This window comes from Notamacropus eugenii, chromosome 2 (assembly GCF_028372415.1).
Source record: "Notamacropus eugenii isolate mMacEug1 chromosome 2, mMacEug1.pri_v2, whole genome shotgun sequence".
Taxonomy (NCBI): Eukaryota; Metazoa; Chordata; class Mammalia; order Diprotodontia; family Macropodidae; genus Notamacropus; species Notamacropus eugenii.
In genome coordinates, this window is record NC_092873.1 from 203,802,062 (window position 1) to 203,823,335 (window position 21,274).

The 21,274-nt window shown below is 34.7% G+C and overlaps 1 protein-coding gene across 11 annotated transcripts in view; it reads right to left on the reverse strand.

Annotated features, from left to right (window-relative positions):
* The window catches only part of TBC1D32 (TBC1 domain family member 32), a 230,718-nt gene that overhangs the window by 152,225 nt on the left and 57,219 nt on the right, over positions 1-21,274 (reverse strand). For 10 of the 11 annotated variants that reach the window (XR_011974491.1, XR_011974492.1, XR_011974493.1 and 7 more), the window contains 4 exons: positions 19,238-19,380; positions 18,248-18,375; positions 8,858-9,059; positions 7,622-7,704 (listed from right to left, as the gene is read on the reverse strand). Coding sequence is in view for 8 of the 11 variants with exons in the window: in XM_072643169.1 (XP_072499270.1) it covers positions 7,622-7,704; positions 8,858-9,059; positions 18,248-18,375; positions 19,238-19,380 (556 nt within the window). In the remaining 3 variants the exon portion in view is untranslated. The remainder of the gene's footprint in view (positions 1-7,621; positions 7,705-8,857; positions 9,060-18,247; positions 18,376-19,237; positions 19,381-21,274) is intronic. The other variant, XM_072643167.1, reaches the window with a different exon arrangement.

Below are 21,274 nucleotides of genomic sequence, written 5' to 3' on the forward strand. Positions count from 1 at the left end.
ATTTTCAGCACTTTATCCACTGTATCACCATTTTTTAAAATTATACCTCTGTGTCTAGATTTCCAAAGTTTCAGTTCTCCATCTGATATATATATATATTGATATATACATATATTTCTTTTTTGTTATAACTAAGTAGCATTCCTTTGAAGTTTCTAAAGCATATGTGCATTATATTTCATTTTCACAGCTTTTTAATTTTTTTTATATAGGGAGTTTGAACTTTCTATTTATGGGAACAATGAAATACTAAAAAATAATTAATGATAGATCACACATAATCTGGCAGAGCCTGATTTGGAAACCATATTTTCTAACTGGGAACTCCCAGAAGAGGGACTGTACACTTCACTGTCGGGGCTAAAAACCAGCAAGTAAGAATGTATTGTGAGTTGTCTGCATAGATGGTATTAATAAGTAGTAAATACTATTTATATATTTTAATTTTGTAGTTGTATTTAATGAAAGTGTGAAAAAAAATGGAACTATTTCTAAAGAGCAGCGTTGTTCACCTCTTATGAAAGACATGGATTGAATTGTTGTTCAGTCATATTTTATCATGTCTGACTCATCCTGATCCCATCTGCGGTTTTCTTCACAGAGACACTGCGGAGTGGTTTGCTATTTCCTTTTCCAGCTCATTTTACAAATGAGGAAACTGAAGTAAACAGGATTAATGACTTCCTGAGAGTCACATACCTACCAAGAGTCTGAGGCCAGATTTAAACTTAGGAAGATGAGTCTTCTTGACTCCAGAACCAATAATCTGTTGACTATACCACCTAAGATGCCCTGGATTTGAATTATATTAATGGAAAGAGACCTACTAATAAGAACCATATCCCATAGGTTTTCTTTTGGTATAGTCAAGCAGGAAGACTAAGACTTACAGTACAAACAGAATAGGTAATATGTTTCTTTCTGAAAAATGGGGTTGGGGGGAAAATATAATACAAATGAATATATATACACAAACACATGCACATACATACTTATATGCATATACGATATAGACTGGTTAAAAGTTACTTACTTCTAAAGGGGTGGGACTTGAAGTTACAAGGTACATGTCAACAAATATAATCAGAGTGCCTGGTGTATGTGACCATAATGATCACTTAACAGATAACTACTAGACACCAAAGAAATAGAATCAAACTGGATATGCATTGTAATCTAGCTTATTTATGATTGGTATTTTTATAGATGCATGAGTTTTTCATATGCTAGGGTGGTACATTTTTAGACAATATGTAAATATCATGTTTATCCTGAAATACAAAACATGGTTATCTGACTGAATTGAAATATACCCCTATGGGTTTTAGCAATGATCCCAACCCTGTGCTCTAGTTCTAACCTGATAATCTATACTTCTGAGAAGAACTAGCTAGTCAAGTTAACAAACATTTACTTAGCACCTACTATGTGCCAGATATTATCCTAAGTACTTGGGATACAAAGAAAGGTAAAAATGGTCTCTGTTCTTAGGAAACTCATAGACTAACAGGGAAGATAACATGCAAACTACCCTTATACAAGCAAGATATATAACATAATAAATTAGAGACAATCCAAGGAAAGCATGTCTTCTACGTAATCATTAAAGTTGTGAATAAAAGTGGGGCTACATAAATAATAGTTATTATTGTTGCATTATACCTTCTTAATAAAAAAAGCTATCAAAAGCAAAACTAGAGGAACATGAAGAAATACAGGCAACGAGCCCCACTACTCCTCCTCAAGGGTCTAGAAAATTAACCAGGCCTATTTCTGATTGAGAAATCCAAGAAAAAATCACTGCTGAGTAATTATCTTAGCCCAAGTAGACACAAAGAGACAAAGAGGTCTCTAGACACAAGTGATGAGGTTCTACCCAAGATTATCCCACAAGTACCATTCTAGCATAAAAACTAAAAATTACCAAAACTATGTGTCAAGGCAAGAAGAAGTCTCAGAATAACATTAAATGGATTAATCTTGTTCAATGTGAGAGGAGAGATGCCAAATGGAAGCTTTGTCACTGACTACCCAGTTCTAATGTACAGATCCAGGGCAGAAAGAGGTGATTGGTGCACAAGAGTGTCATTGCAGCGTAAGGAATGGTAGTAGGCTGTAGGATAATACTGAGGAAGCACCAAATTCAGAAGCAAGCAGCATGTGTATGGCTCTAATCAACAAAGTGGAGTGTGAACTCAGTTCTAGATCCTAGTCAAATCGAGATTCTCTGGGGTATTAAACATCACAAGGTTCCCACACCATAGGGAAGTCTATCATTCAAAAATTATATAGCTTTCTATGTGGCTGATAGCAGTTAAATCCAACAACAATCTGCTAGAATTTCAACTAGAGGTAATTCAAAAGGTGTGTTGCTCAGGTGTAAACTTGGGTCAAGAATTTGCAGAGATCTATTGATTAGAAAAACACAAATTAAAACAACTCTGAATTACCACATCTCACCTACTGGATTGGCTAACATGACAAAACAGTAAAGTGATAAATGTTGGAGATGTGGGAAAATTGAAACACTAATGCATTATTAGTGGAGTTATGAACTGATCCAACCAATCTGAAGAGCAATTTGGAACTATGCCTAAAGGGCTATAAAACTGTGCATACTCTTTGACCCAGCAATAATAACTCTGGCTATATATTCCAAAGAGATCACAAAAATGGGAAAAGGATCCACATATACAAAAATATTTACAGCAGTTTTTTTGTGGTGGCCAAGAATTAGAAATTGAGGGGGTGTCCATTAATTGGGGAATAAGTTATGATATATGAATGTAATGGAATATATTGTCCTATAAGAAAGGATAAGCAGGCAGACTTCAGAAAAACCTGGAAAGACATATGAACTGATGCAGACTGAAGTGAGCAGAATCAGGACAGCACTGTACACAGTAACAGACACATTGTGTGATGACTGATTTTGATAGACTTAGCTCATCTCAGCAATGCAAGGAGCTAAGACAACTCCAAAAGACTCATTATGGAAAAAGTTATCCACATCCAGAAAAAGAATATGCAGTCTGCATGCAGATTGAAGCATATTATTTGCTCTTTTTTTGTGTTTTGTTTTATTTCTTCTTTCTTGTGGTTCCTCCCAATGGTTCTAATTCTTCTTGACAACATGACTAATGTGAATATATGTTTTATATGAATGTATATAGAGAGCCTATATCAAATTTCATGCCATCTTGGGGAGGGGAGAGGGAAGGGAAGAGGAGAGAGAAGGAAAATTTAAAATTCAAAATCTCATGGAAGTGAATGTTGAAAACTAAAAATAAGTTGATTATTTTGCAGAGCTCAGACAAGGAGGGCAGAAACCAGATTGTGCCCTGAATCAGGTCACTTTGGGAAAAATGAAAGCTTACAAGTCTTCAGCCTGACCTGTTCTGGAGATCCTGGAATACAATATTCAATATCCATAAGAAAATGTATTGATAATGCATTTTTGCTTATTGTTAATGCAATTCTGCTTCTTAATAGGAAGATGTTTCCCATCATAGGCTCATGCAACCTGCTTAAGTCACATGGAAGCCTGAGTCACATGAGTCAAGTCACATGGAACAGGAGGGTAGAACAGGAAGACATGGGGCTAAGAGGAAGTTAGTCTAAGAGCAATCAGAGCTGGGAAGGAAAGAGGGAGGAAGCAGCTAGGATTGTGAGTGTTTGTGGGAAGGCCTGATAATGTGTATAGATAGCTTGATGGATTTCTTTGTTGCTATGATGGATTTGGCTCTCTAGTGTCTGAATAAATGCTGTGGTTCCATCTTTCATGTGAAGAATTAGTTGTATTTTGTAATTCAGAACTGTGCCAGCGTATTCATAGCTGCCATAGGTGCTATGAATATCATGTTGGCACTAAAGAAAGCAGAAAAATGACCCTAGAGTTGTTTATATAAGTTATATGGAATACTTTTTTTCTGTTAAATAAAGTATATGTGTATTAGAACTGCTGAAGGTATATCTTTTTAGCAAAATTATATGAGAATGGTTATTGTATCAAACTCTTAAATTCACAATTTCTGCATAACAAAGCATAAAATCAGAGATGCAGGTAACATAAGGCCCAAGTGATAGAGCTTGTCTGTCAAGAAATCTGCAGTGATCATACATATAACTACAGAAATGTTGAACAGCATGACACGAAAGGCTTAATGTTACTAATAAATAAGTCGTTATTGAGTAGCCTTTGAAATATGACAAAAGTAAATGGAATGACTGACTCACCAAAAGGATGAATAAATTAATTGTGTTCTAGCCATCTAACTTCTAAATTCATGCAACAAATAACAACCTACTCAAAGGGCTAAGTCATTTGAACTCTGATTTTTAACTTTGTAACAAATAATTTAATGAAAGGTTAACTAGGGTCAGAGGATATTGAGAATAATAATTTTAGATGCAGTATGACCTCAGTGATTTCATACAGACAGCAGTGATGCCCCTTCCATTTTGCACATATTCAATTTTGGAATTGGTCAATTATTTAAAGTAAGAAAATATTGACTAGAAGAATTGTTCTGTCATGGTATTGTTGGCATTTTGGATAAAACCCTAAATAGTTCATTAAATTTAGCTCATATCTCTCCATAGTAGTCTATGGTTTACTAAGTACTTGAATCATAAAAGCCCTGGGAGATATATAACACAGGCATTATTGTTCCCATTTTATAGAGAGATAGGCAAATTGCAACTCAGATAAACAGTAAATCAACAAATATAAGGCAATCAGAAGTGACTGCCCTCAGTTAGACAGCTAGTAAATGGCACAACTAAGATTCACTGAACTCAGGACTTTCACCTCCAAGTTCAGTATTGTTTCCCATACACCATACTTCTCACAGGCATACAAAACATATGTTTTAGGCAATATTTAATGAAGAATTAACAAACTGCAAAGTGACTACAGTACAAAGTTAATGTAAAGGATCACAGTTTCTTCTAAAACAATAGCAATTTTACAACTTAAACAGTCAAGGAACAGGAACTAAGACCATAAATTACAGGAACAATAGTTATATGCATTGACCTAGAAAGTTCATTACCAGAAGTTTTCTATAACAATGAAAATCCCTTGATCACACTCCTCCAAACACTCCACACCCAGAAGGAATATTCAGAAAATATGAAAAGGTAATTTCTTAATTTTAATTGCTAATATTAAAGTTTTTTTGGGGGGGGGCGGTGTTCTGTTGGTGATGTGGGCTCTTTTGCCAATTCTCACATTTTTATTGGGAAAGCTTCAAAGCATCAGTTTCAATGGAAGAAAAAATGTATCAAAATGTATCAAAATGGATTTTGCACATTGAAAGTACCCTTGACCATTGTGGCCCTTCCCTCTAATTGACTGGTTCCTCCCAGAACTTCCATTTTAAGAAGCTAGTCCAGGCCAGTCATGTCTTCATTTTTCTCCAGCCTGCATTACTAACTAACCTGGACATTTTCTCTAATGCCTCTGTGCTGGGTACCTTTCATCTCTCCTCCTCACCCTTCTTAAGCTACCTTTTATGTGTTGGCTTCTCCTGTTAGAATGTAAGGCCCCTGAGAGCAGACTGGCTTTGTTTGCCTTTATTTGGATCCAAAGCAATTAGAACAGTATATAGCAATCTTGTAGGTACTTAATAAATGCTAGTTGACTTGACTTACCTGATACATTAAAAGATAGCAGCCAAATACCAGTTTAGAATATAAACTCATGTGGAAAATCTTAGAGAATAATGGGAAAGTTTGAACAGAACTGTTTCACAAAACAGAAAAACATCAGAAGGTAAACTCAGTTTAAAGAAAGCTTGGTGAAGCAAACTAGTAAAAATAACACAAGACAAAAAATACAAAAAGATTAACAAAATTAATAACAATCAACACCAGAGGGACTTCAGGAAGACAAACTAATATACTGCTGATTGAAGTGGGTATTGGCCCAATAATTCTGGAAAGCAATTTGGACTTACGTGGGGAAAAGTAGCTAAAACACTAGGAGATGGGAGATGAAGTGTTGTGTGTCAGTTAGCAGAGAAAGTCAGTTTGGCTGGATCTCAGAGTATAGAAGAGAGAGTAATGTCCCAGGAGGCTAAAAAAACACAGTCTGGGGGCAGGCTGTGTGGGGCTTTAAATGCTGAGCACAAAAGTTTATGTTTTATCTTAGAGGCAATAGAAACCAAGCCACTGAAACTGGTTGATTCTGTAAGAGTTATATGGTCCAATCTGAGCTTAAAGAAAATTACCTTGGAATTACTTTGGTAGCAGTGTATAGGATGGATCTGCGTGGTGAGAGATTTAATGCAATTATTAGTATTGCTGCAATAATCTAAGGGAAAGAGGATGAGGGTTGGAAGTAGGTTGGCAGCTGCTGTGAGAACAGAGAGAACAGGTAGGATGTAAGAAGTATTGTAAAAGTAGATCCATTAAGATCTGGCAATTGATTTGATATGTGGGGTAAGGAAGAGTGGAGAGTGAAAAACAATGCTGAGACCATGAACCTAAGATATTAGAAGAATGGTAGTACCTTTGATAAAAATAAGGACGTTTGGAAAATGGAAGTGTTTAAGGGGAAAGATAATGAAGTCAGAGAATCTTGGTAAAACCTAAATGAATTTATGTATTGTCATATGAAGTCAATACACTGAGTATTTTTAACTTTTTCTTTGTCATAAGAGAGAATTCAATTCTGGTATGTGGTGTGTGACAGACACATAGTGGCGGGTAGAGGAAAAAGAGAGACATTTCCAGAGGTAACAAAAAAGGCATCAACAAAATGTATTTTAAAAGCTAAAATTATGAATAAGAATAATTAAAAGAAATATGAGAAGAAACATAAGAAGTAATTTGGAGAGAAAACTCAAAAATATGCATATTAACTATACCTATGAAAACTAAATCAATAATAACCATCTGATTAAAGTTCTAGTTAAAATACACTTGGTTAAAATCCACAGAAATGTTTGGAATGGGTTTTGTTCAGTCGTTTCAGTCACATCTGACTCTCTGTGACCCCATTTGGGGTTTTCTGGCAAAGTTGCTGAACTAGTTTGCCATTTCCTTCTCCAGCTCATTTTTCAGATGAAGAATTGAGGCAAACAGAGTTAAGTGACTCGTCCAGGGTCACACTGCTAGTAAGTGTCTCAGGACAGATTTGAACTTAAGAAGACAAGTCTTCCTAACTTCAAGGCTTGTACTCTAAATACTGGACATCCTTTGGAATAGGTTATGTAAACAAATTCTGTTATGACACTGTGAAGGTTAAGATATATATTTTCTTTATTTTGTTTTTGCTGTACCTGAAAATAATAAAGTTTGTCCTTGTTTTTCCTGTTTTTTATCTTGTTTGTGTACTTGTGGATTAAAGTTAAAATAAATTTATTTTGGAAAAAAACTGCTTTTACCTATTCTTTTTCAGTTTTGAGGAAATCACTGACTTTTCTACAATGATAAAATAAACATAATTTCCCTAAGCTAACAAAATAGGTAAACCAAATGTTCAGATGAAAAAGAAATAACTTCAATGCACATTTTCTTCTCTTTGTTAAGTCTTTATGGTAGAATGCTATTATCTGTTTATTTTTAATCATTAAATTAAATATAAACACATATGAGTATAGTCTATAATACTTACATGTTTTGAGATTCCTGGCTTACTGAGGAAATAGAATCAGAACCTTCTACAGGAGTAGGAATTCTTTCTGAAAGCAAGCTGATCTATAAGGTAAAAATTTATATTATTTAGAAATACTATTATTAATATGCACTGCTCAAAAATGAAGTTTCACTGTGAATAAAAATATACATAATATCTCCTGAACTCATGTTTTTCAAGTAATTTGTTTATTATGTAGATTCCCTTGCAAAGTACTCCAAAAATTATAAAACCAAAATATTTAAACAAAGAAATTATCAGCAAGGATTAGACAACAAAGGATAGCTTTTCCTGACCACTGTAGGGTTGTGATATATATCAGCATATAGGGAGAAAAAAAAAACAATAGCATAGAATGAATAAACTTCACTATACAATCAGATCTCAAATATTCCAACATTAGCAAGGAATTATTTGAAATGAACTAAAAATGAAGGAAGCAAGGAAGGAAGGAAGAAAGGAAGGAAGGAAGGAACATTGCCCAAATGAAACTGGCCAGCAGGGTCCCCAGTGGGGCAGCTAGTACAATTCAGAATTTGTTGTTTATCCTTCATTCTGAAAGATGACCAATGACATCAAGACAGTAACAGCATGACTTGCAAGTGAATTGGATTTCAGTGAGGTAGGGCTATGCAAAGTCAGCAATCTCTCTCTCTCCTCCAATTGTTTCTGTTCTGAACAGAAACCCTGAGGATCTTCCCATCCTAATCTGAATTTTTTTTGTTTTTGAGTAGGCAAACGAGTCCATTTTTTGCCACATTTCTTACCTACCCTTAAATCAGTGAGTGGGTATTGCCTCAAACAAACTGAGACCTGGGAAAGAGTTTAGCTTAAAAAGGTCAAGGTCAACCCACTGTATCTGAGGACATCTCCAGATATCCTGAGCTACGTCTTGCCACCGGATTCAGATGATCCTGGAGGAGAGATTGAGGCTGATGATTCTACACAGCACTGCCTCACTTAAATACAATTTTCTTGAAAATCATGCTATTACCCTCTTGAGGTCATTGGTCCTCTTTCAGAACAAAGGAAAAACAACACCTGTATTATATAAATCTCTTCCATCACAAAATACTCAGCCTAATAATGAAATCAATAAAAGTGTTCAGTACAAAACAACATATTATGGAAAAAATAATACTAAATGTACTTGAAATATATATTTGGCCAAAGTTTCAACAAATTCTAAAAGTAAAAAAATAGCTGTCAGATTACCTTTTTCCATGCCTTAGCGATAGAGTCATGCAAGTTATAAGGAATTAACACCTGAAGGCCTTCACAGGTGCTATACATCTGGCGACACACTGAAATGAAAGCTCCTTTAACCACAGGCAATAGCTCAGATCCAGAAAACACAGAAATATCCTCATCAAGAAGCTTCTTTGAAAACTGGGCAATTAAATGAGCACCTGTGGGGCTAGAAGAGAACACCATGAATTCTGACTCTCCATTCTAAATTTTCAAACCATTTTCAGAATACCAAGAGTCTAACACAGTACTCTGTGTTACTTCCTCTGACTCTATTCTGTCCTTCCTCAGGACTCTTCATATTACTGCTTCTGCTCTGTCTGTACAGCAATGACTCCCAAAGCATCAGAAGCAGGATGTAGGGGGAAATTCGATTAGAATTGATATGAAGGAGATTAATAATGTAGTCATGCCTAAATATGCTTCATTTGGGGATAAAACAATACTCCTGAGTTCCCTTTACTCAATACTTAACCACATTTATGGTACTTAGTTTTCCAGTACAACAATCAGAATTAAGGTTACAGTTAGAAATGGCTCTCCTCTACTTCACTGTTCGTTGTTGCTGTTTAGTTGTTTTCAGTCCTGTCCAACTCTTCCATGACCCCAGTGAGGTTTTCTTGGCAAGATACTAGAGTCGTTTACCATTTCCTTCTCTAGCTCATTTACTGATGAGGAAACTGAGGCAAACTGGGTTAAGCGACTTACTCAGAGTCACACAGCTAGTGCCTGAAGCTGGATTTGAACTTAGGAAGATGAGTCTTCCTGATCAGAGGCATTAAAATTAAAAGCCAAATTAGAGAAATAGGAGAAAAACTGGCCAATGATTTTGAAAATATGAAAAAAGAAAAAACAGAAAAATTTAAAAGGAAAATTGGACAAATGGAAAATGAAAGACAAAACCTAACCGGAGAAAATAACTCCTTAGAAGGAGCAATTGGACAGATGGAAAAGAAAATGCAAAAGCTAATTGAAGAAAACAAATTGATAAAAACTAAAATCAGGCAAGTAGAAGTCAATGACTCTGTGAGAGATCAAGAATCAGTTGAACAGAATCTAAAGAATGAAAAGATAGAAGAAAATGTAAAATATCAAATTGGAAAAACAACTGACCTGAAAAATGGATCCAGAACAGCAAATTGAAAATTATTGGTCTATCAGAAATCCACGATGAAAAAAGAGCCTGGACAATATCTTCCAAGAAATCATCAAAGAAAACTGCCTAGAAGTCCTAGATCCAGAGGGCAAAATAGTCATCGAAAGAATCCACCATTCACCTCTCAAAAGGGATCCCAAACTAAAAACACCAAGGAATATCACTGCCAAACTCCAGAACTATCAAGTGAAAGAGAAAATACTGCAGGCAGCCAGAAAGAAACTATTCAAATATTGAGGAGCTATAGTGAGGATAACACAAGATCTTGCAGCTTGCACATTAAAAGACTGAAGGGATTGGAATATTATATTCCATAAGGCAAAGAAGCAGGGACTACAACCAAGGATCAATGACCCAGAAAAGCTGAGCATAATATTTCAGGGAAGGAGATGGACATTTAATGAAATAAGAGATTTCCAGATCTACAGGATGAAAAGGCCAGAGCTCAATAGAAAATTCGATCTTCAAACACAAGTCTCAAGAGAGGCACAAAAAGATAAAGAGGAGAAAAAAAACCAAAACTTGTTATTCAATATGGGCAAACTGCTCACATGCCTATAAGGGAAGATGATACTTGTTAATCTTGAGAATTTTATATTTATTATGATATATAAAAGGGACATACATAGATAGAGGGAGCAGGTATAAAGTAAATGATATGATGATAAAAAATACTATTTAATGGTGCAAAGGGATTGTAATGGGAGATGGGAAAAGGAGTAGGCAGAAAAAGGGAAATTACATCATAAAAAGAGACACAAAAATATATTACAGTAGAGAGAAAGAGGGGAGGGAGATGAACATTGTTTGAGATTTACTCCCATCTGATTTGGTTCAAGGAGGGAACAACAAACTCTGTTAAGTATAGAAATCTAACTAGCTCTATAAGCAGTAGGAGGGTAAGGGGGAAAGAAAAGGTAGGGGAGGCTAAAAGGGAGGGAAGAAGTCGTAAGGGAAAAAGGGAGTAAAAGGGAGGGGGACTGAAAGAAGGGAAGGAAGACCGAGGGAGGCAGTGGCCACAAATTAAAACTATTGTGGAGGGGAAGGGAGAAGGAGCAAGTAAAAGCATAAATAGGGGGAAAGAGGTTGGAGGGAAAGACACAGATGATAATCATAACTGTGAATATGAATGGGAGAACTCTTCCATAAAACAGAGATGGATAGCAGAATGGATTAAAAACCACAACTCAACAATATGTTTTTTACAAGAAACACATTTGAAACGAGGGGATACACAAAGGGTAAAGGTAAAAGGTTGGAATAGAATATATCGTGCTTCATCTGATGTAAAAAAAACAGGTGTACCAAACCTAATGTCTGACAAAGCAAAAGCAGGAATAGATCTAATCAGAAGAGATAATAAAGGAAACCATATCCTGCTAAAAGGCACTATAAACAATGAAACAATATCATTACTAAACATATATGCTCCAATTAGTATAGCATCCAAATTCTTAAAGGAGAAGTTAAGGGAGTTACAGGAAAAAATAGACAGCAAAATTATACCAGTGGGGGACCTCAACCTCCCCCTGTCTGAACCTGATAAATCTAACCTCAAAATAAACAAGAAAGAAGTTAAGGAGGTTAATAAAACTCTGAATAAGGTAGATATGATAGATTTTTGGAGAAAATTTAATGGGGATAGAAAGGAATATAATGTTTTTCAGTGGTACATGGCACATATACAAAAATTAACCATGTACTAGCGCATAAAAACCTCACAATCCAGTGCACAAAGGCAGATATAATCAATGTATCTTTCACAGATCTTAATGCAATAAAAATCATATGTAATTAAAGGCCATGGAAAAATAGATCAAAAACCAATTAGAAACTAAATAATCTAATCTTAAAGAATGAGTGGGTTAAACAAGTCATAGAAACAATCAACAACTTCATTCAAGAGAATGACAATAATGAGACAACCTACCAAATCTTATGGGACACTGCAAAAGCAGTTCTTAGGGGAAGCTGTATATCTTTGAATGCCTACATGAATAAAATAGAGAAAGAGGAGATCAATGAATTGGGCATGCAGCTGAACAAATTGAAAATCTCCAAGTAAATACAAAATTAGAAATACTGAAAACCAAAAAAGATTAATAAAATTGAAATTAAGAAAACTATTGAACTAGTAAATAAAACAAAGAGTTGGTTTTATGAAAAAAACAATAAAATTGATAAACCTTTGGTCAATTTGATTTAAAAAAAGAAAGAAAACCAAATAACCAATATCAAAAATGAAAAGGGTGAATTAACCTCCAATGAGGACGAAATTAAAACAATAATGAGAAATTACTTTGCCCAACTATGTACCCATAATCTAAATGAGATGGATGATGATTTTTAAAAACATAAATTGCCCGGATTAACAGAAGAGGAAGTTGAATACTTAAATAACCCCATCTCAGAAAAATAAATTGAACAAGTCATCAATGAACTCCCTAGGAAAAAATCTCCAGGGCCAGATGGATTTACAAGTGAATTTGATCAAACATTTAAAAAACAGTTAATTCCAATACTATATAGACTATTTGGGAAAATTGGGGAAGAAGGAGTCCTCCCAAATTCTTTTTATGATACAAATATAGTTGTGATATCTAACCAGGAAGAGCTAAAACAGAGAAAGAAAATTATCGACCAATTTCTCTAATTAATATAGATGCAAAAAATTTTAATTAGATTTTAGCAAAAAGAATACAGCAACTTATCACACGAATAATACACTATGATCAGGAAGGATTTATATCAGGAATGCAGGGCTGGTTCAATATTAGGAAAATTATTAGCATTATTGATCATATCAACAACAAACATAACAGAAACCACATGATTATCTCAAAAGATGCAGAAAAAGCTTTTGACAAAACGCAACACCCATACCTATTGAAAACACTGGAGAGCATAGGAATAAATGGAACTTTCCATAAAATAATAAGAAACATCTACCTACAACCATCAACAAGCATTATATGCAATGGAGATAAAGCTAGATGGATTTCCAATAAGATCAGGTGTAAAACAAAGATGTCCCTTTTCGCCACTATTATTCAATATGGTAATAGAAATGTTAGTTGTACCAATAAGAGTAGAAAAAGAAAATGAAGGAATTAGAATAGGCAAAGAAGAAATAGTTCACTCTTTGCAGATGATATGATGATATATTTAGAGAATCTGAGAGAATCAAGTAAAAAACTACTTGAAATAATAAATAACTTTGGCAAATTTGAAGGTTACAAAATAAACCCACATAAATCACCTGCATTTCTGTATATTACTGACAAAGCCCAACAGCAAGAGATAGAAAGAGAAATCCCATTTAAAGCTATGGTAGACACTATAAAATATCTGGGAATCTACCTGGGAGCCAAAACAAATCCAGGAACTATATGAACATAATTACATAATTATAAATCAGCAATCATCAAAACCACTTGGTACTGGCTAAGAAACAGAGGGGTAGACCAGTGGAATAGACTAGGTACTCAAGAAACAGTAGTCAATGAATATGGCAATCTGCTGTTTGATAAACCCAAGGACCCCAGCTTCTAGGATAACAACTCACTGTTTGACAAAAATTGCTGGGAAAACTGGAGAACAGTAAGGCGGAAATTGGGCATAGACCAATGCCTGGCACCATACATAAGAATAAAGTTGAAATGGATACATGATCTAGGTATAAAGATTGATACTATAAGCAAAGTAGGGGAGCAAGGAATAGCGTATTTGTCAGATTTATGGAGAATGGAGAAATTTTTGACTAAACAAGATAGAGAACATTATGAAATGCAAAATGGATAATTTTGATTACATTAAATTGAAAAGTTTTTGCACAAACAAACCCAATGCAACCAAGATCAGGAGGGAAGTAGAAAACAGAGAAAGAATTTTTGCAACTAGTGTCTGTGATAAAGGCCTCATCTCTAAAATATATAGAGAACTGAGTCAAATGTACAAGAATACAAGTCATTCCCCAATTGATAAATGGTCAAAAGATATGAACAGGCAGTTTTCAGAGGAAGAAATTAACATTATCTATAGTCATATGAAAAAATGCTCTAAATCACTATTGATTAGAGAGATGCAAATCAAAACAACTCTGAGGTACCACATCACACCTATCAGACTGACTAACATGACAAAACAGGAAGATGATAAATGTTGGAGAAGATGTGGGAGAACTGGAACAATAATTCATTGTTGGTGGAGCTGTGAGCTGATCCAACCATTCTGGAGAGCAATTTGGAACTATGCCCAAAGGGCTACAAAAATGGGCATACCCTTTGTCCCAGCAATATCGCTTCTAGGACTGTATCCCAAAGAGATCATAAAAATGGGAAAGAGTCCCACATGTACAAAAATATTTATAGCAGCTCTCTTTGTAGTGGCCAAATACTGGAAATCATGGAGATGCCCATCAATTGGGGAATGGCTGAACAATTTGTGGTATATGAATGTAATGGAATACTATTGTGCTATAAGGAATGATGAACAAGAAGACATCAGAGATGCCTGGAAATGAACTGATGATGCTCAGTGAAAGGAGCAGAACCAGGAGAACTCTGTACACAGCAACAACAACAGTGTGTGAGGAATTTTTCTGGTAGACTTAGTCCTTCACAGCAATGCAAGGACCTAAAAAATTCCTAATGGACTTTTGAGGCAAAATACTTGCCATATCCAGAGAAAGAACTATGGAATTGGATTGCAGAATGAAGCACACCATTTTCTTTTGTGTTATGCTTTCTTTTGTTTCATGGATTCTCCCATTCATTTTAATTCTTCTATTCAAGGTGATTAAGGTGAAACCAGTTTAAGTGAAATGTATATATAGAACCTATATAAGATTGCACACCATTTCGGGAGGGAGGGTGAAGGAGAGACAGGGAGGAGAAAATATCTAAGATAAATGGAAATGATTGTAGAACACTGAAAACAAATAAAATAATTATTAAAAAAAAAGAAAATGATACTTGAGAACTGTATGTCTATTAGGGCAGTTAGAAGGAGTATACACAGAAAGAGGGTATGAGTGACTTTGATGCAGTGATAAAAAAATAAGGGTTAAAAAAAAGGATTGTAAAAAATAAAGAGGAAAGGGACAGACAGAATAGGCAAACTGGATCTCATAAAGAGGCAGAAAAGGACTATTGCAGTAGAGGGAAAGGAAAGAGGGGGTTGGCATTATTTGAACCTCACTCTCATCAGACTTGGCTCAAAGAGAGAATAAGATACACACTCAGTTGGGTATAGAAATTTACCTTACCCTATAATGAAGTAGGATGGGAAAGGGGAGAGGAAAAGGAAAGGGGGGTAGAACTGACAGAAGGGAAAGAAGTAGGAGGGGAAAGAGAAAAGAAAAGTGGAGGGGCTGATAGACTGAGGAAAATGATAGTCAGAAGGAAAACACTAGTGAGGAGGGAAAGAGTAAAATGAGAGACAAAAGTCTTAACAGGGAAAAATAGGATGGAGGGAAACACACAGTTAGTAATCTCAACTGTGAATACAAATGGCATGAACTCTCCCATAAAATATAAGTGGATAGCAGAGTGGATTAAAAACAAGAATCCTATAATATATTGTTTATAAGAAACACCAAAGGTTACAGCAGAACATATTATGCTTCAGCTGAAGTTAAAAAAAAAAAAAAGCGGAGGTAGCAATCCTGATCTCAGACAAAGCAAAAGCAAAAAGGGATCTAATTAAAAGAGAAAAGGAAGGAAACTACATCCTGCTAAAACATAGACAGTGAAGTATGATCATTATTAAACATATATGTACCAAGTAGTATAGAACCCAAAAGCAACTTACAGGAAAAAATAGACAGCAAATCCATACTAGTGGGGGACCTCAACCTCCCCCTCCCAAAACTAGATAAATATAATCACAAAACCCAAAAAAACAAAAAATTAAAAAACAAAAAATGAAAGAAGTTAAGGAGGTGAACAGAATTTTAGAAAAGTTAGACCTCTGGAGAAAAATGAATGGGGATAGAAAGGTGTGATGGCAATCAAATCAGTCTCTTTTGCTGTTTTGGTTTTACTAAAAATGCCTCTGATTGAATAACATGACTAAAGAAGATCTTTCCCACCCACTGATGGGTCTGCCTACTGTGGGAAGCTTGATTAGGGGAGTTGTTTTGTGGCAGGGTCCCAAGTACCTTTTGTTTTTTTTCTATTGAAGCACTGGGTCAGAGGCATTATACCCTCTGGCTCTAAAAAATGTATAAACACTCTGGAAGTGAGGTTTTACTCTGGGGCTTAGTTTTTGTAAGAAGGTTTGAGTGCCAGAAAAGGAATCTGGGAAGCCACTCTAAGGAGCCCCCAGGGTTTGAAAACCCAGATGTTGGTGCTTCCCTCTCTGGTAACTATGGTCAGACAGTTGGATCTGTCTGTTGAATTCATGCAGAGGAAGCCATGTCTGTTCATCTTTGATTTTTCTGTATTTTCTTTGAAGTTCAGGATGCTGACTCTGTTCATGAAGGCAAATCTAAGAACCTGTGATAGCAGGCCCCCCCTGTGTATGTTGGGGTACTTACTGATACACAGAATATACACTTTTTTCAGTGGTATATGGTGTAACAGTAATTTAAATGAGATCTTTCCCATCCAATAATAGGCCCATGTGACCTGCATGGGTCACATGGAAATCTGAGTCACTGGACCCTGTGGTAGGAGGGGTTTGTTGAACAGGTTGAGCAGGAAAGGGTGGAGCAGGAAATGAGTCAGAGCAGTCAGAGCTGGGAAAGAAAGAGCAGGCAGCAACTTGCATGAGTGGGAGAGCTTATCTGTGAATTTGTTTAAGGGGGCTGCTTTTTAGGAAGCCTAATAGTCGTATGGTATTGCCATGCCTCCTGCATAGTTACTGTGTATAAATTTCTTTGTTGCTATGATGGATTTGTTTTCTGATGTTGGGATTCAGCTTTCTGATGTTTGAATAAATGTTTTGGTTCTGTCTTCCATGTGGACAGTCTGCTATGTTTTACAATTCAGAACTATGCTGGCATATACAAAACCTCTCTAGGCACTGTGAATATCACATTGATGCTTCACGTGACCCCTAAAGAAAAACTCACCATGTATTAGGGCATACAAATCTCACAATCAAATGCAAAAAGTAATAAGTATTAAATACATCCCTTTCAAATCATGATGCAGTAAACATTACATGTAATAATGGGCCATGGAAACACAAACTAAAAATTAATTGGAAACCGAATAATCTAATCCTAAAGAATGAGTGGAACTAACAACAAATCAGAGAAACAATTTTATCAAAAAGATAAAGATAATGATTCGACATACCAAATCAATGGGATGCAGTGAAAGTAGTTTTTAGGGGAAATTTTATCTTTAAATGTTTACATGAATAAAATAGAGAAAGAGGAGACCAATGAATTGGCTATGCAACTTTTAAAAAAGCTAGAAAAAGAACAAACTAAAAATCTCCAATTAAATACCAAATTAGAAATTCTGAAAATCAAAGTATGAATAAAATTGAAAATAAGAAAACTATTGAAATAATAAATAAAACTAAGAGCTGGTTTTATAAAAAGAAAAAACAATGAAATATATGAACTGATGCTGAGTAAAATGAACAGAACCAAGGAAACACTGCACACAGTAATAGCAGCATTATACAATAATCAATTATGATAGCCTTAGCTCTTCTCAGCAATACAATGATCCAAGACAATTCTAAAAGACTCATTATAGAAAATGCTATCCACATCCAGAGAAAGAACTATGGAGTCTGAATACAGAAAAAACTATTTTCAATTTTTTTGTATGTTTATTTTCTCATGGTTTTTCCCTTTTGTTCTGATTCTTCTTTCACAATATGACTAATATGGAAAAAATGTGTTTAACATGACTGCACATATATAGGTATATATATATATCTATATAGGTGTATATGGGTATATATACACCTATATAGATATAGATATAGATATATAAAACACCTATATCAGATTGTGATATACTTGCAAGTATATACAAGATACTTGCGATCATGGGGAGGGGAGAAGTGAAAGGGAAGGAGAAAAATTTAGAATTCAAAATCTTACAAAAATATATGATGAAAACTATCTTTACATGTAATTGGAAAAAATAAAATGCCATTAAGAGCAAAAAAAATTAAATCAATAGAAATAAAAATATAACACAAGATGAAAAAGTATAAAGAGGTTAATTGCTTACTTTTCATCCTTAGAAGAGTTCATGTTCTCTCCATAAAGAAGTAAGAAAAGACCTTCTTCCACAGAAGCAATTCTTGCCAAAACATCAGCTATATGAATTAAAGCTGTTTCAGAACAATTTGGAGCAGCCTATGTATAGATATATATTTTAAAAAATAAAGTGAATTATAATATTTTCTTTCATACTAATGATTCACTCAACTCATATACTAAAGTGGCAGGGTCAAAGTCATATCTACATGATAATAAAAGGAGTTTAATTTTTGTGACTATGGATCACCATAAAGACTGTACAAAATTTAAGAGTAAATCATAATTTATTGCCAAAACAGGACCGATCATTTTAAAAATAAAAATATCTAGTTTTAATACAAACTAGTTATTAGTTAGTTATTATTAGTCATTAGTTTATTTAGCCAGATATTATATGTCCTATTCATCATGCTAAAAAGAACTTCATGATTTCTCTTATTCCTTCTTGCTCTTCCATGCATTAATTGCCAACTGGTCTCACCTGTCTGTGATATCTTGGATCCAACCCTTCTTTGGCACTCTTCTGAGTATATTCTATAAATACTTCACTAGAAATCTTTCCTTTCTTCTTTTTTTTTTTTAGTACTTCTATTATTAGGCCTCTCCTATACCATTCCCTAAGTATCATCATAACTGAATATTTTTTTAAGGATTTTCACAAGACGTCATCAACCTAAGACTGATCAAAATAAAAAGCTGAAACACTTAAAGTGTTCCATGTAATTTTTCCTGCCTCCTTGTTATAGCTAGTGTGGCAACATTCTGCATAAACTGAAACTTATGTACTATGAATAAGAACTCTATCTGCATAAATTATTTTCATTCTGGGAAATAAAAGAACACCAAAATGATATTTCAAATGTAGCACATTACAAAATGAAGTCCTTACTGAATGTCCTCATCAATTTCCAATAGGGTATTAATAGGCCTCTAGCTGCATGTAGTAAAACATACTAACCTCAGTTTCTTTCATTAAATTATGAATAGGTTCAAGAAATGCATCTATCACAGGGCTCTTATATAAACACTCAGTTGCACACTCTTTTTGGTCACACAGTATCCGTAGTACTTCAGTCACCAAACTTGCTGGAGAATAGTCTTCTGATGGATAAAACATAGTAGCATTTTGTGAGATGTAATGCAACAAACTGTTTAATTAACAAGTTTTAAAGATCTGTTTTAAAGGTGTGTGGTATTGGAGATACAAAAAACTGAACAATACAAGTATACTCCAAAAATCTTAACGAAGTTCATTATACTTTACTTAGCACAAGTGAGTGCACTAAAACTTTTGGAACACCTTGTATATATTCCCTACTGTCAAGTAAATGGGGGAAAAAAGCTCAACTTTTTTTTCCTTCTTCAGTCATTTTTCAGTCAACTCAGACTCTTCAGGACCTCATTTGAGATAATTTGGGCAAAGATACTGGAGTGGTTTGCCATTTTCTTCTCTAGCTTATTTTACAGATGATAAAAAAGAAGCAAACAGGGTTAAGTAAATTGCCCAGGGTCACAGAGCTAGTAAGTCTCTAAGGCCATATTTGGATTCAGGAAGATGAGTCTTCCTAACTTCAGGCCTAGCACTCTATCCCTTATGCCACCTAGTTGCTTATAATGTCTGCACAGTACTTTATAAATATTACCTCATAAGAGTCTTACAACAACCTTGGGAGATAAATGCTTTTTTTGTTCCTATTTTACATTTCAAAGAATTGAGGTAAACAATGAAATTAAGTTAAGTCCAGGGTCACACAGTTAGTGTCTTCCTGACTCCAAGTTTAGCATTCTAATATTTCAAGGATCTATGCTTTCATCAGTGGGCATTCTCTCCATTTATGGAGATTGAAATCCCTGCCTTAGCACAACATTTTATGAATTAAGGCTAAAAATTGTCATCTGCTGGCCAATATTCTAGATATGGATACCAATGTGCTTTCCTGGGCTATTCCTTGAGCAATAGACATACATATAGCCTATGGTTTTTCCAGTTCAGTGAGGCCTACCAAAAATAATTCTTTGCTGTCACAGATTTCAAGAACCCTGGGTCACACCTTCATGACACAGCAATACAACTTCAGAGAAGCAGTTTTAGAAAAGATGTTTTAACCTTAGCTTTCTAAAATCACTTTCTAACTACTAAAAGTAACAAAATAAAACCCAAATGAGATCAAAGTTAAAGCATAAAAACTTAAGTCACTGATACAGGCTGGTTAAATCAACTCTCGCACTCAGGAAAAAAAAAAGAATGAAAACATATACAAAGAGGCTGCTAGAATGATTGACAATATTAATGAGCATACTCCATGACTCAGAGAATTCTAATAAGTTTTTGTAATACACCTATGATAGGAATAATCAAAGGCAGCTAGTTTACTCACTATTGCACAACTGAGAAAAGCTGCCTAAGTTGAAGCTACACATGTAAAGGCTTCACTTCCCTAAATCAGGCCAAAATGAAGATTTGGAATGGGTAGAAATGGCTGGTCCACTCTCCGTTCTATGCAGTATTATCCACTAAATACTGTAAATATTATCATGTAAATCCTGAAGTTAGAACAGCAATATTAAACAAAATGTTTATGTTGTTTAAACTCTCAAACCTAACACAGTTACATGCTTCAATTATACACAGCAGATGGTATACATCACCAGTCAATCAATTGATAATAATTGTAAAATGCCTACTCCATACCAAGCACTGTAGTAGGCACTGGGAATACAGATACAAAGAATGAAATAATTCCAATTCATAGAATCTTAAATATTGAAGAAAAGAACACTTTAGAAAACAGAATTGGTCAAATGGTAAAAGAGGTACAAAAATTTACTATAAGAGGTCCTTAAAAGCTCACTAAAGAAAATCGTAACTTAAAAATTAGAACTGGTTCAAAGAAAGCAGAATATGTATAAAAAGATATGTAGAGAAATATAGATAGATATGCTTGCATCTATCTATATCTTACATATTTCTATCTATCTATACTCGGGAATCTTT